Source organism: Sarcophilus harrisii, chromosome 2 (genome assembly GCF_902635505.1).
Source record: "Sarcophilus harrisii chromosome 2, mSarHar1.11, whole genome shotgun sequence".
Lineage (NCBI taxonomy): Eukaryota > Metazoa > Chordata > Mammalia > Dasyuromorphia > Dasyuridae > Sarcophilus > Sarcophilus harrisii.
In genome coordinates this window covers 556,616,994-556,630,205 of record NC_045427.1, presented here as the reverse complement: position 1 = coordinate 556,630,205, position 13,212 = coordinate 556,616,994, and the positions used below count along the sequence as shown (strand labels likewise).

The window sequence follows — 13,212 nt, the reverse complement described above, 5'->3', positions numbered from 1 at the left end:
GTTACCATAGGTTTCCAGAACAAGGAGTCCTTCTGAGGAAATAGAGGTCGTTCATTCTCCTTTCCTCCCTCCATCTCTGGGATAGGGTGGGAGTAACTGCATTGCAGGCAACCAGACTGCAGGTCATCGAAAAAACAGTCTATTCTGCCACTGGTACCCACCTCCTCCCACTATAGGTACGCTGCCCGACTGCCTGTCTGTTGGACCATCAATGTCCATCGTATGGTCACCGTGCCTGGCCCCACATGCTCTCCTGGATCTACTCCCAGAACCTCACAGTTTCCCTGGAGCTCTTCCACCTCCTGCTCTCAGGTCATTTCTTGGAAACTTCTTCACCTCTTTCCTCTTAGAAATATGAGTGTCTTTCTCTTTCACCTTTCTCCCCTCGGGATCTTTTAAGCCTCTAAACAATCTCAAGCAGGCAGTCCCCTCCAACCCAAAATGTTTAATGACCCCCCCAGCATTCTGGTTGCCTCCCAAAGGGATCTGATCCCAAACAGGATTTGTCCTTTGCAGACAACAGATGATCCAAGAAACCTTTAGCTCAAATGAGCACACTTCTCTGCCCCTTTTCTTCGCTTTCACAATTCTCAACCTGTCTCTGCATCACCTACTGTATTTACATATAAACCATCTAAGAGCTGCTTTAAACACACAGAAGGCACTATAATCTGGCCCTTTTTTACCTAGCTTCTCTATTTCTTTCTCAGCTTTCAGATTTATACCCCCACCGTGGCCTGCCTCCCTCCCTTTTAAAAACAAAACAAGACAAAAACTCCCCGATGTCTTCTGCTAGGCTTTCACAGTCAAAAGGAATCTTTTTTTTAAAGTGATGTCTAATCCTAAGAGACCTCAATACATTCCCAGATTTTGTTCTTTCCAGGGGGAATTTCCTCAACCTCCCATTTATGACCACTCTTATGGAATGACAGACTTATAGTTAGAAGAGACCTTAGAGGCTAACTAGTCTAATTCTTATTTTACAGATGAGGAAACTGAGGTCTGCAGAGATAAAGTGACACACTTAAGGTCACACAGATTATACTTAGAGTATTTGAACCCTATTATTCTAAACTCAATGCCTTCCCTTATCTTCTGTACCTAAAGCAAACCTTTCCACTCTGCTATTTCTTCAAATGTATGTCCGGTCAAATGATGGGGGAAACATAAAATGCTTTGCTTCTTAACAAAGGTATGGTGGTTATATCAAATGGCTACCAAAAAGTCATGCAAATGGCTAATTAGGATTGTCGGTAAGATATTTATAGTTATACAGCTGGTCCACTTTCCCACTCTCCCCGACCTTGTACTGTCTGGTCTTAAGAGGTCTAAGATGAGTGTTCCCTTTGGGCCTCCTGGCCTGTTTTCACTCCCAGATCTCCTCTTGTTTCCCTTATAGCTATAGGCACCTAGGTGGTACCTGACTATCAGTCAGATGTGGATCTGGTCAGATTACTTAACCTTTGTATACCTCAGTTTCCTTACCTGTAATGTGGAGATAATTATAGTACTGAAAGACCCAACCTCCTGGGGTTATTGTGTAGGTAAAATGAGAAAATATTTGTAAAATGTAAAATTCTGTGAAGTGTTTTCTAGCTGCTGTCATAATTTCCTCCTCTCCCTTGGGGCTTTGTGGTTTCTGCTGCCCTCCTGTCCACATCATGCCCTACTTGACCTCTAGATCCCGTCCAATTTCCAATCTCACATTTTCTTCCAAGCCTTCCTGGTTTCCCTGCATCTTGCTTCCTAGAGGAAGATTCTGCTGCAGGGCCTGTCTCTTGGGAGGACTCTGCCAATGAATGCGCTCCAGTTGGTGGTGAGGTGATGGCTCCGTCACCCCCACCCTGCGTCTGGGCAGGCTGCCACACTGAGGTACTCTGGCTGTGGCTGGCTAGCTCTGGCTGTGGCTGTGGCTGTGGGAGGAGGGAGTGCTCCCACAGAGCCCCTCCTCTGAATCTGGAAAGCCAGTTACTGACCAGTGCTGTGAATTAGCTTAATGTTCTCATGTCCTTCCTTTCAAAAATGTTTGACTTTGCTGTCATGACTGAAAAGAATACCCTTATGATCTGGAGATAGCTTGACTCTTGGAATTATACCCAGTAAAGTGGTGATGTGACAATTTAGCCTATTTACATAAAATATGTTTCTTTTTGTATTCTCATGAACTGGAAAGTCCTAATCCAGCACCATCCCTGTGGTATTATGGAAGCACAAGATGATTCTGTGTCATATATACATCCTTTATCTACCACGGTCTGCTTTGCAGTCCCTCCTCCCCTTCTATTTCTTGCTTTTGGCCCTCTCCTTCTCCCCCAGTTGGAGATCAAAAAGGCACACTCACACACAGAGCCCACCGGCACTCACAAACATACCTCTCAGGCGTATCCACAAACTCACAGGCACACGCATAGAAACACGCTATGTGAAGAAAATTGCCTCCTATCTGAAGTAAGGCAATTTCCAGACTTTTCCTCTGACTGAGGATAAAATTTCATTTCTGAGGCTCTGAATTCTACTCTCCCCAGTTTAAAAACTCTGTCTAATGCAGTCTTTCAGAGATGCCCATGTCTCCATGCACCCCTACTTTTTCATCTTATCATATCCAAACTATCTTGAGTCATGTAGTGGAGTAATAATATAAATGATAAAAACAAGAAATTCTTTCTACAAACAATTACTATAATTTCAAAAGCAAATGATTCATCCTTGACTAGATGGTATTCAAGTTTACTAAACTCTCCTAAACTAATTAAAAATTCCAGACCAAAGTCTTCTGCCCTAAGACTGGGCCTGGGGTCCCTAGTACTAAAATTAGACTTCATTTTACCCCACGTGCAAACCTAATTCTTGATATTTCTGTAAGCTAGTCTCTTCCCTTGTACTTAAAAAACCCTAGAAAATGAAAAAAAACCTAGACATGATCAAGAGCCCGTGTAAGCAGAGGAATGATGCGAGAGTAGTTATGGTTGCTAGAATCAAGAATTCATGGATGGTAGCAAAGGCTGAAGAAGGGAGAGTTAATTAAGAATTGGATGAAGCTGATTTCTAAGCCCAAAGGGCCAAGCAATCAGAGATCAAGAAGGTCAGGGACTCTATGTCTCATCCCAGGGGATTAGAGAGAAGCAAGGTTGAAAATATAACAAAGGAGAAAGTGTTGAGCCAAGAGTAAGGGTCTCCTGGACTCTTTCCAAGAGGAAACTCTTGCCCCTCCATGTTTCCAAGGTCATTAAGGCCTATGGCCTTGGGCAGATCTATTACACAGTAAACATAAACCTCTATTCACATACACATATGCATACAAGCACAGCTGGAGCTGACATGAAGGCCAGAACACTATTAAGTTGTATTCACTACATCAAAACCACCAGTTAGGTCAGTTAAAAAAAATTATTATTGTTTAATTTGTCAATCTAGTTATTTGTTTAACAGAATGCAAGTCAATTTTACTTATTTATTTATTTTACTTTTTACTGATTTGTTTTGGCACCTGGTAGATAGATATGTCCTCCATTGCCTACAAAGATAAGTTGGACATATTTAACCTCTCCCCAGATCCTTCCATTTAGGACTAATGTCCCTAAAGGGGCCCTGCATCCCACCTTGGAGTACTTGGAACTGCTGGGGTTTGGGGGTAGGGATCTTTCAGAGAAATATTTTGCCTTTTGACTTTTATTCCATTTTCCCCTGAGTGTTTAGGTCACAATCATGATTTAAGACTGAAAGGGGACTTACAAGACATTCCAATTCAACCCTTCATCTTATAAATGACAAGGCTGTGGCTTGAGAAGGAAAGTGACTTTTCCAAGACTACTCGAGCACTACTAAAGTCACAATTTAAATCCCAGTTCCCTGATTCTAATTCTAATATTTCTTCCCCCAGGAATTTTCCTCTCTATTCCCTGAACTTGGCATTATTTCTTCCGCCTCTCTGCCTTTGCAGAGATTGTCCCTCATCCCTAGAATGGACCCAGGCCTCTCAGACTGCTTTCAAGGCTGTGATGGCACCTCCTATAGAAAGGCTTCTATGATCCCCCTGAGCATCATTGCTCTCAAGCTCCTTAAATTATCTTGTATTTATTTATCTGCGTACTTCTCATGTCTCTCAGGAGAATATAAACTCCTTAAGGGGCTTCTCATTGTGTGTGTGTGTATGTGTGTGTGTCCCTAGAGATGCTTAAAAAATGCTTGTCCAGATGAATTAAAGTGAATATCCAGGCATTTATATATGTTTGTATCTTAATGCAGGAGCTAGTAAATCAGGAAACAAAGGAAAGGAGAGAGTTATGAACAGGGTCAGGAATACAGGGAAAATATTTAGTGGGTATTGGGATCAGGAAACCTGAGGGTGCAGGATGAGGCTCTTTCTCTTGGAGGAAGGGAAAGCTATCCTTTAGATTAAAAAAAAACCATTGAGAAACCTAGGGAGCATTAACTCCTGAGCATTGAACTAGAGCCTTCTTTTCTGAGCACAGACTTGGAAGATTGCACCTTGGGGAGCTGACCAAGGGACAGCAAGGTCAAGGTCCATTTCCCTGGATAGCCTGCCGCCCCTAGTCACTGTAGCATAGCAGAAAGCCCAATGCCTTTGAAATAAGAAAACCTAGATTTAAATCCTGACTCTGTCACTTACCATGTTTGCAACAATGGGCAAGTCATTTAACTTTTTCAGGGTCTCAGTTAGTTCCCTTATCTGTAAAATGAAAAGGTTGGGCTGGATAATCTTGAAAATCCTTTCCAGCTCTGAATCCCATGGTTCTAGTTCAATCACACACACAGACACATGCTACCTATGGTAGCAGAAATGCTCCCATCTGCTCTCACACACACACACACACACATGCTCTTTAACCTCCATCCCCAACTTCCCATTTCTATTCCCTTTCCTCTTCTTCATGTTTATATACAAGAACTGTGTTTTCTGCTCTTGTGCGTGCATGTGCACGTGCAAACAGACACATACACACAGATGTACATATGCTTTTTTCCCCTGCACATAAAACATAAACACAAATCCCCTAGTCCCCCATATCTCCCTTCCTCCCTCCGGGGGCCATCCCCTGCCTGGCCCTGTCTCCACTTGGCTAATTCCCCCTGTGGCCCCTGTATTGAACTGTTGTGTTGTCCATTTCCCAGTGACAAGGGCTCTGGTTACAGAGTTATTGATTGGTTTTCATGCAGACAGATGGGCCCGTCCCAGTCTCCCATCGAAATCCCCGGCTGTATGGCCTGATTGTTGCCACTCCTGGTGTAGGATTGCACCAGAGACCACCCTCCACGCAGTCTCCTTCACCCAGGCTGCGGACGGTAATAAATGGAGCCAGCCTGAGCGATAATAAAAGCAATTGAGTGGGTTACCTGTGCAGACGTGAGATTTATACCTCCTCATATTTGATGTGATTGTTTTATTGAGTTCTCTGAGCAGTTAGGACACAATTTATTTATTTATTTAGGGGTTTTTCCTCTCTTTTTCTTTGTAGTTCTCTTGGGAGCCCACCTGGTGCTTTCACTGGGGACAACCCCTCCCACTTTCCCCTTCTCTGGAGTCAGATGGCTATATCCTGCCAGTCAGTTACCATGTTCCCCCTCCCCAGTTGGGGGACACTAAGCTTCACAATGTAGACATTTTCTCCTTACTCAGGGGCTACATGTACTAACATGGGATTCTGCACTAGACCAGGAGACAAAGATGAATGGAAGAGACTAACCAATGAGTAGGAAGCGAATATAGCAAACAATTCCTAAAACCAGTGAGAAAATTGAAAAAGGGACTCAAGGAAAGTCAGACCGGGTCTCTCCCAAACAATGAGAAAGCCAGCTGCCCTGCCCACTTCTCAGTAGGGTTGAGAGAGTCAAAGTTTCTGTAATAAGAGAATTTCCCACTAAAACGCAAGATCTGAGGGACATCTCATGCTAGTTTGTAATTCAATGGACCAATACATTTTCCTACTAGAGATAGCCCTGTCTATCTCAAGGTCAAAAAGGCCAATTATTAATCTCAAAATTTCCCTATACATGTACTCATTCCTACACCTATAGAGGGTCATTCCTGGGCCCTTAGCCAGCAGGCTAAGCAACCAGTTTTGGAGTGTCCCATGAAACCAGGAACCCTTCCACCAAGTAGTTACAAGGACCTAGTGAGTTCTGGCCATTCCACTGTCACTTAGTGGAGCACAGGATCCAAGGAAAGTCAAGGTTTTTTTTTCCATGACTAATCCCTGAGCATTGAATATCAGAAGAAAAACCACAGATACCAACCCTAGTGGCTCATCTGAGGACAAATAATCAACCAGAGAGTCTATGCCTCTAATTGGCTAGTGGCAATCATTTGGATTGGGAAGATCTTTGACCTAGCCGTTTGTGGACTGACATATCTCTCTCATGCCAGAGCCTCTTAAAAATAAGTCAAGAAATCTGCCTATTAAGGGATCATGAATGCCGTAAGATGAATTTCCCTAACTATAACAGTCTTCGTGGCAGCCTGGGGAGCAGCCATCACTCAGAGCCCTAACTCAGTACATTTCCAACTGGTGCAGAAGAAGAAGGATATCAGATTCACTTTAGAATGGGCAACAAAGAAAGAGATTCACTCAGAAAGGCTGAGAAAACTGGATTCTAGGACCTGAGAGTCCTAGAAAATGTGAATGGAGCTAGGGATGGAGAAGAATGGTCTCAACCAATACTAGCTCAATCAGAAATGGAAATTCCAAGGGATTTGAACCTCCTTCCTCCTTGCAAAGAAGTCTGATTCTGCCTCTGGTTTGTCCCTTTTCTGAAGAAGAAATATTCCCAACCTAAAGTAATAGCTAAACTTTGGAACATTATCATTTTATCTGGAAAATCTTTCCCTTCCCAGTCAACTGTCCAGTAAAGTAGTTCAGGACTTCCCCCCCTTTCTATAGCAAAGATCTAATCTTCTTGCTTTCAATTCTACACCATTTCCAACATCAACTCCTCTTCTAAAGCTACCAAGCTTGCAAACTCACATTCCACAAATGGGCAAGTGCCCCAACATTTAAAACGATTCAGATAAATTCCGTGTGCCATGTAAATGATGAAATTCCTTTGACTTCTCAGTCCTGGCAATGACCATCCTAATAAACCCTCTAGGAATTAGCCATGCTCTCAAAGGACTTAGACATTTACAAAAGGATGTGCTACAAGGAAGCTGTAGGTTGGGTGGTACAAGTCTTCATGGCAACGGGAGCAGAGATTGCCGAGACTGAAGAGCCAATTTTTAAAGCATGAAAAGCAATTTGGTTTATAAGCGCAACAGCATATTTCAAGTGCAGCGACAGCATCTGTTTTGGGGAGGGGAAGATAAAAACCGTGCAGTGTGGATCAGGTGGGTGAGCAATTGTGTAGCCTCTCTCCTTGCCAGATCTAGACACACATCCCCCCACCCTCCCTCATATGCACTCAAAAACACCAACACAAACTGTCACTACACAATCATTAACCACTGAGCTCTACTGCTGCTTCTTGCTTAAGTCCTCCCCTTTTTCCTCAGCAAAGGAAAGCCACCAATTTTCCTTGCACTGAGGAAGCAATTGTAACTGAGGGCAGAAGGAAGGGCAATGGCTCCAGCACAATCCATAAGATTTTTAGGATTTAGAACCTTAGAGATAATCGAAGCCAACCTTCTCATTTTCCAGAAGTGGAAACCGAGGCCAGGAGAAGCTAAATGACGTATCTCAAGTCATACAGTCAGTAAAGATCAGAACCATTTGTCTAATACAAATCAGCTGACTCCAAATCCATTTGCTCTTTTCATTACACCATACTGTCTCTGCAATTGAGCTCTCATCCCATGCTTGACCAATGCACAGGAAGTTTCTTGTTTTCATGGGGCTTTGAAGAGAATAGACTCATCTCAGAAAAAAAAAAAAAAAAAAGGAATTTTTCCTTATTGAAGCAAAGCGACTAAAGGCTGTCTTGACCAAAAGGAATAGGGCCTGCGGTGCTATGGCCAGGAGCTACCCAGCAGCCAATCAGCTCCGGGCCACCAGCGGAGCCCTTTCTGAAATATGAAACAGAAAGCAGTGTCTGTCCCATTGTGAGAAATAGGAACATTCTGGCCTCTCCTTATTTAAAAAGAAACAGTGCCAACCTGTTCCCACCTGACTGTTGGACTCAGTGGATCTTTTCATCTGTGCTGCCAGTGGCATCCCCATTCTTTTCCTCCCACTGGCTTTCGATCTCGAACAACAAAATTCCCTGCTGTGAACCCTGCCACACCCCAAAGGAAGGTTCCACACCTACACATTGGGCACAGAGCCTCATCTTGAGCTGTTCCCACCACTGCAATACCTGGGTTGTTCTTTCTCCCACTCACCCCTTTCCCATTTCACCTGCCTGGGTGCTTCCCCACTCCATTTGCTCATTTATAGCAGTAATAGGTATATTCCAAGGGGCCAACCCCTTTATCTGTGCTTTCTCATGACAGAGTTGTCCAGGACGCCAAGCTGGCTTTTTAAAAAGGCTTAGTCCAGCAACGAACACGGCCGGTTACTTTACTCCTAGGTCCCAGTCAAAGACGTGAACCTTGTGCCATTAAAAGACCCTTGAATGTCCCCACAGACATAGTGTCCGGTCCTGGCAGTCTGTCTCCACAGTAGGGCTTGTCCCCAGCTGCTCTTTCCCATTGCCCAGTCCCTCCCTCCCTTAAAAAGCTTACAGCCCAGACCCCACTCAGGAGGAACAGCCAGCAAAGGGAAGTTACAATTCAGCTTGGCTTTGAAAGCAAGGCCTCTTTCCCCAGGGCCTTAGCCATCCTTCTCCTGGACTGTGAGATATGACAGTCTTATCCCTTTCAGGAACACCCCTGTGCCTTCCTTAGCTCCTTCCAGGGTGTCTGAATGTCAAATGGCTATGCTTTCAATACCTGGCTGAGCTAGACCCAGGGAGCTGGAGGGGTTTAGGAGGGTGTATAATTAGCTGATCAGTATTATGTTACCCTGTTCATAACTGAATAACCATTTTAATACAGATGGCACACGCTGGGATAATTTCCGGGGTCGCCTTGCAGTACGTTACAGCCCGAGAGTGGCAGAGGGAATCTTCCTTAGCCAAGGTACATTCTACCAGCTAATTCTACCTGCTGTTTTCAAGATGATTTGGGATAATTCCATATCATTTGCAAAATATTGAAAACCCTTGATATGTGATGCCAGATTCAGAAATCAACACCATCTGAATTATTAGCATTATTCTAATAATAGCCTGATGAAGAATGCACAAGAAAACAAGATGTCTCTCTCTCTCTGACACACACACACACACACACACACCCCTTTGCCCCTCTGCATCTTGCATTGAAAGGTTTGAGTTTTTAATTTTTGTTTGTTTGGCTTTAAAAAATGTTGGCTGATTCTACTGTGGGCTTCCCTCTAGCTGCATGTGTGTATATTTGTATATCTGATTTGTGATTTCCTCCGGCACTGGTTTCAGGCTATACTTGTGGTCCACACCGGGTCCATCACCAGATAAAGTAAGCCATTCCCTAGCAGATGCACATAAATCCAGTGTACATGTGTTTTTCCAGAGGGATCCCTGTGGGATTGGGGAGGGGACAGGGTGGTTTAGAGGTGAGAACCTAAATGTGTATCTGCATGAGTGTTCAAATATAAGTTCTCAATGAAGGTTTGCAATCACAGGTGTGTGTTGGTGGGTGCCTCTCCTTAGGGCATGAGGGAATGATAGGGCTAGTTATAAATGTAGGTAAAGCAGGGTATGAATCTTCAGTGCCTAAACTAAGGGTCACGGCAATACCCAAATGCAACCTGTTGGTGAAAGTTTATGATTGTGATGGACTGTGGATGTTTATTTATTGTTACCTTTTAAAAATCACATTAGGAATATTAAAGTAGAAGACATTCCAAAGAGTCACAGGGGAAACCTGCCTTTCTCCCTCCCCATTACGGCAGAATTTGTCCTGGGCTTATGGGGAAAGTAGACTTCCTCTGATGGCTTGCTGGCTTCTCTCTGCCAACCACTGGAGAGGAAGACTGTTTTCTCGACCTAGCTAGCAAAGCTAAAAAGCTTTTGGAAGCAGTTCTGATGGGGCTGGGATGAGGGAGAAGGGAGGAGGGAGCCAGAGCTAGAGCCTGGGCAGAGCAGGGGGGCCGATGCCCCTGGGGAAAGTGAACTCCCCTTTAGAAAGGGAAGTCTGTTTGGAGGCGATGAATAGACCCTGGTCATTTTAACGGCTCGGGCTACGGGTTGTGATTGTCTCTAGATAGTGAGGCGCGTAATCTTGGAGTCTTAATTACCACAAACACTTGGATTCATTTCCAGGACAGTGAGAGAGGCCGGGCAGGGACGCCGAGGCCAGGAAGCCGGAGAGAAGCCTTGTGCTTCTCCTAAAGGGCCACCACCGCACTGCCTCTCCCGTACCCTTGGTATCACCTGGCCAGAGTCCCACCTGACTGAAGGGGTCTCCACTTAGTCGTGATTGGAGAACAGGGCAGAGCAGATCGATCTGGCCCAGAAAGGAATGGAAGGCGGAGGAGACGCCTTAGTCACCTGGGTCCGACCCCGGCCCCTAAGAAAGCACCTTAATAACCCGGGACCCTGGACCGCCGATCGGGGGCGCTCTCTCACCTGTTGATGGAAGAGACGCTGGGCACTGTGTCGTTGTCGCAGATTCCTTCCGCCAACAGTCGGTCGCGTATCTCCCAGGCGAACATGGTCGGGTTCTGCCGCTTGTATTCAGCGATCTTGTCCACTACTTTGGGTGTAGCCACCTTGGGCTTGGAGCCGCCGATCACCCCGGGTTTGATGCTGCCCGTTTCGTAGTACCTGTGATCGAGAAGCCCGGTAGACTCAGGAGGCAGTGGGTGGTTTCCCCCAAGGGAACAAGATCAAAGCTCCAAGCTTCTCGACCCGTCCCTACCGCGGCTCCCCAGCCTCAAGTCCCTGGGGCCACCCCAGTGCACTGAAGCCTCAGTGTCCTATCAGAGGAATCAAGTCAAAAAGCATTGTGATTCTCCGGAATAGTATGAATCCCCTACAGAGGGAAGGGAAGGAGGATTTAGGAGCGCTCCCACGAAGGGCCTGTTTCTTTGGGGAGAGGGCAGACAAACGCTGGACCAGAGGATAAGAGAAGCTGACCTTCCCGTCCTTTCTCGGGGGACAACGGCTGGAGCCAGAGATACGGGAAGAGGCCAGAGTATCTGCGCTCCGCCAAGGGGGGAAATGCCCATCGATTACTCTGATTTAAGAGCGCTGAGCCAGAAGGCGCCACCCTTCAATCTCTTACCCTATCCCCTCTCCGATCTCCCGTAATCCAGTGCTGCAGCCAGAGCCCTTTGCTGGACTTCGGGGTTTTTTGCCCCTGAGGGGTCCGCTTTTGCCCTCTCCCTCTATTTTTCCTAGCCTCTAGCTAAGGGCGGCACTCACTCAGTATAAGCACCCCCATTTTTAAGAGGCTTGAAGTCTGATGAGAAAGTCCCTGAAATGCAAACAAGGGCTGCACTTATCCTATCCTCCTTTCTCTTCCACTTTTCTACCCTTCCCAGACAATGAGGGAAAGAGTTGAGGCTCCAGGGCCAGCTTTCACAAGTGTACCTTTTTCTCTTTGAGTGGAACTTGTCCCAGGGCAGGATGAGGGGTCACCCACTCCCAGACCCTGTTTCTCTGCGTTTGGGGAAATTTTTCTTTCCAGAAAACTCGGTCTAAAGGCAAGGAGGGGAAAGAAGGGAACCTCCAAAAGATCGCTTTGAGCAGATCGGGATTCAGGGTAGCCCTTACCTGCCCAGAATCTTGCTGACACAGCCGTGGCTGACCCGCAGTTGCCGAGAGATGTCACAAGGCCGGACTCCCTGGTGGGCGAGCTCCACAATACGCTGCCGCACCACATCTGGCAGGGGCCGTCCATTCACAAACACCCCCCCGAGCTGGTTGACACCCCCGTGCCCTGCTGGGGAGAGAGAAGAAAAAACACAACGCCCCACACACAGCAGAGACAGGCCGTTAGTCAGGGACAGCGGGTAGGCCAGACCCGACGGTGGGAGCGGGAGGACAAGGGATGCTGGGAGCCAGCGCTAGACCGAAGGGACTAGGTTCTGAACCCGGACTGAGAGAAAAGGCTGAGGAAAGGAAAGAGGGGGTGGGAGGAACTGAAAAAGGGATAAAGAGATAGAAGAGGAAATGAATAAAAAGGGAAAGAGGAGAGAAGAAGAATCAGACAAAAGATAAACAAGGAAGGAGACAGAAAAATACAGAGCAAAAACATAGAATGAAATGTGGTTTCAAAGAAGGTAGAATAAGAAAGGAAAATAAGAGGCTTGAAAGAGAGAAAGTAAAAAAAAGAAAAAATGAAAAGAAAGGAAAAGAGAAGGAAAAGAATGACAGGGGAAATAAAATAAATATGCGAGAAAGGAAACAATTAAAAACCTGAAAGATTAAAATGAGGAGAATGGATGAGAAGGAAAAAGAAGGGAAAGGAGAAAAAGGGAAAGAACATAGGATGGGAAGAGGAAACAGAAAGGAAGAGAGGAAGCAAAGGAAGGAGAAGAAGGAAGGGAAGGGACAGAACAGGATGATGTTCCTGGAATATTGAAGGAGAAGAGGACCGGAGAACCAGCCCGAGAGAGAAAGGAAGAGAATAGAGATAGGGAGAGAAAAGGAGGAAGGGAATGGAATGAGTGGGGAGACATAAAAAGATAGGAAGAAGAAGGAGGGATGGAGCGGCAGAGAAATATGTATTCAAGATCATAATCGGGACAAGGAAGGGACTAATTTCTTCTGTGCTAAGAAGAGAAGGAGAACTTTTTGGGGGTGGAGGCAGAGGGGAGAAGAAGGCTAATCTTTCTAAGATCAGAGCCCCAGACCTTAGGGAACAGGGGTCTGTGATCCAAGGCTACTTAGATTCATATAACGAATAAGGCAGGAAAACGAACTGAATAGTGAGTGGTGCGGCAGTATCTCGCTGAACCCAACGCTTTTTCCCGGCTATATTGCTCTTAGCCTTTCCTCTTTTTCCAGTTCCCTGATTTTTTTTCCTATTATTTTTCTCTCTCCTTTCTTTTCTCTATTAACTTCATTTCTTTTATTTTTTTTCTCACTTAGTGTTTCTTTGTCCTCTTTGTTTTAGGGGCAGATAAAGTGAAAGAAATCCGTGTAGGAAAAATCAAAGCAAAACAAAACCAAGGAGAGGAGACGCGGGGGTTTAGGGACATTAAACTCTGTTCGGACCGCTCCATAGAGTAGCTT

At 45.5% G+C, this 13,212-nt stretch overlaps 1 protein-coding gene across 1 annotated transcript in view; it reads right to left on the bottom strand.

Moving 5' to 3' along the window:
* Positions 1-13,212, bottom strand: part of PAX2 (paired box 2) — a 110,891-nt gene that overhangs the window by 81,461 nt on the left and 16,218 nt on the right. The window contains exons 4-5 of the mRNA XM_031949352.1: positions 11,749-11,917; positions 10,600-10,797 (exon numbers count right to left, since the gene is read on the bottom strand). Of these exons, the coding sequence (XP_031805212.1) occupies positions 10,600-10,797; positions 11,749-11,917 (367 nt within the window). The remainder of the gene's footprint in view (positions 1-10,599; positions 10,798-11,748; positions 11,918-13,212) is intronic.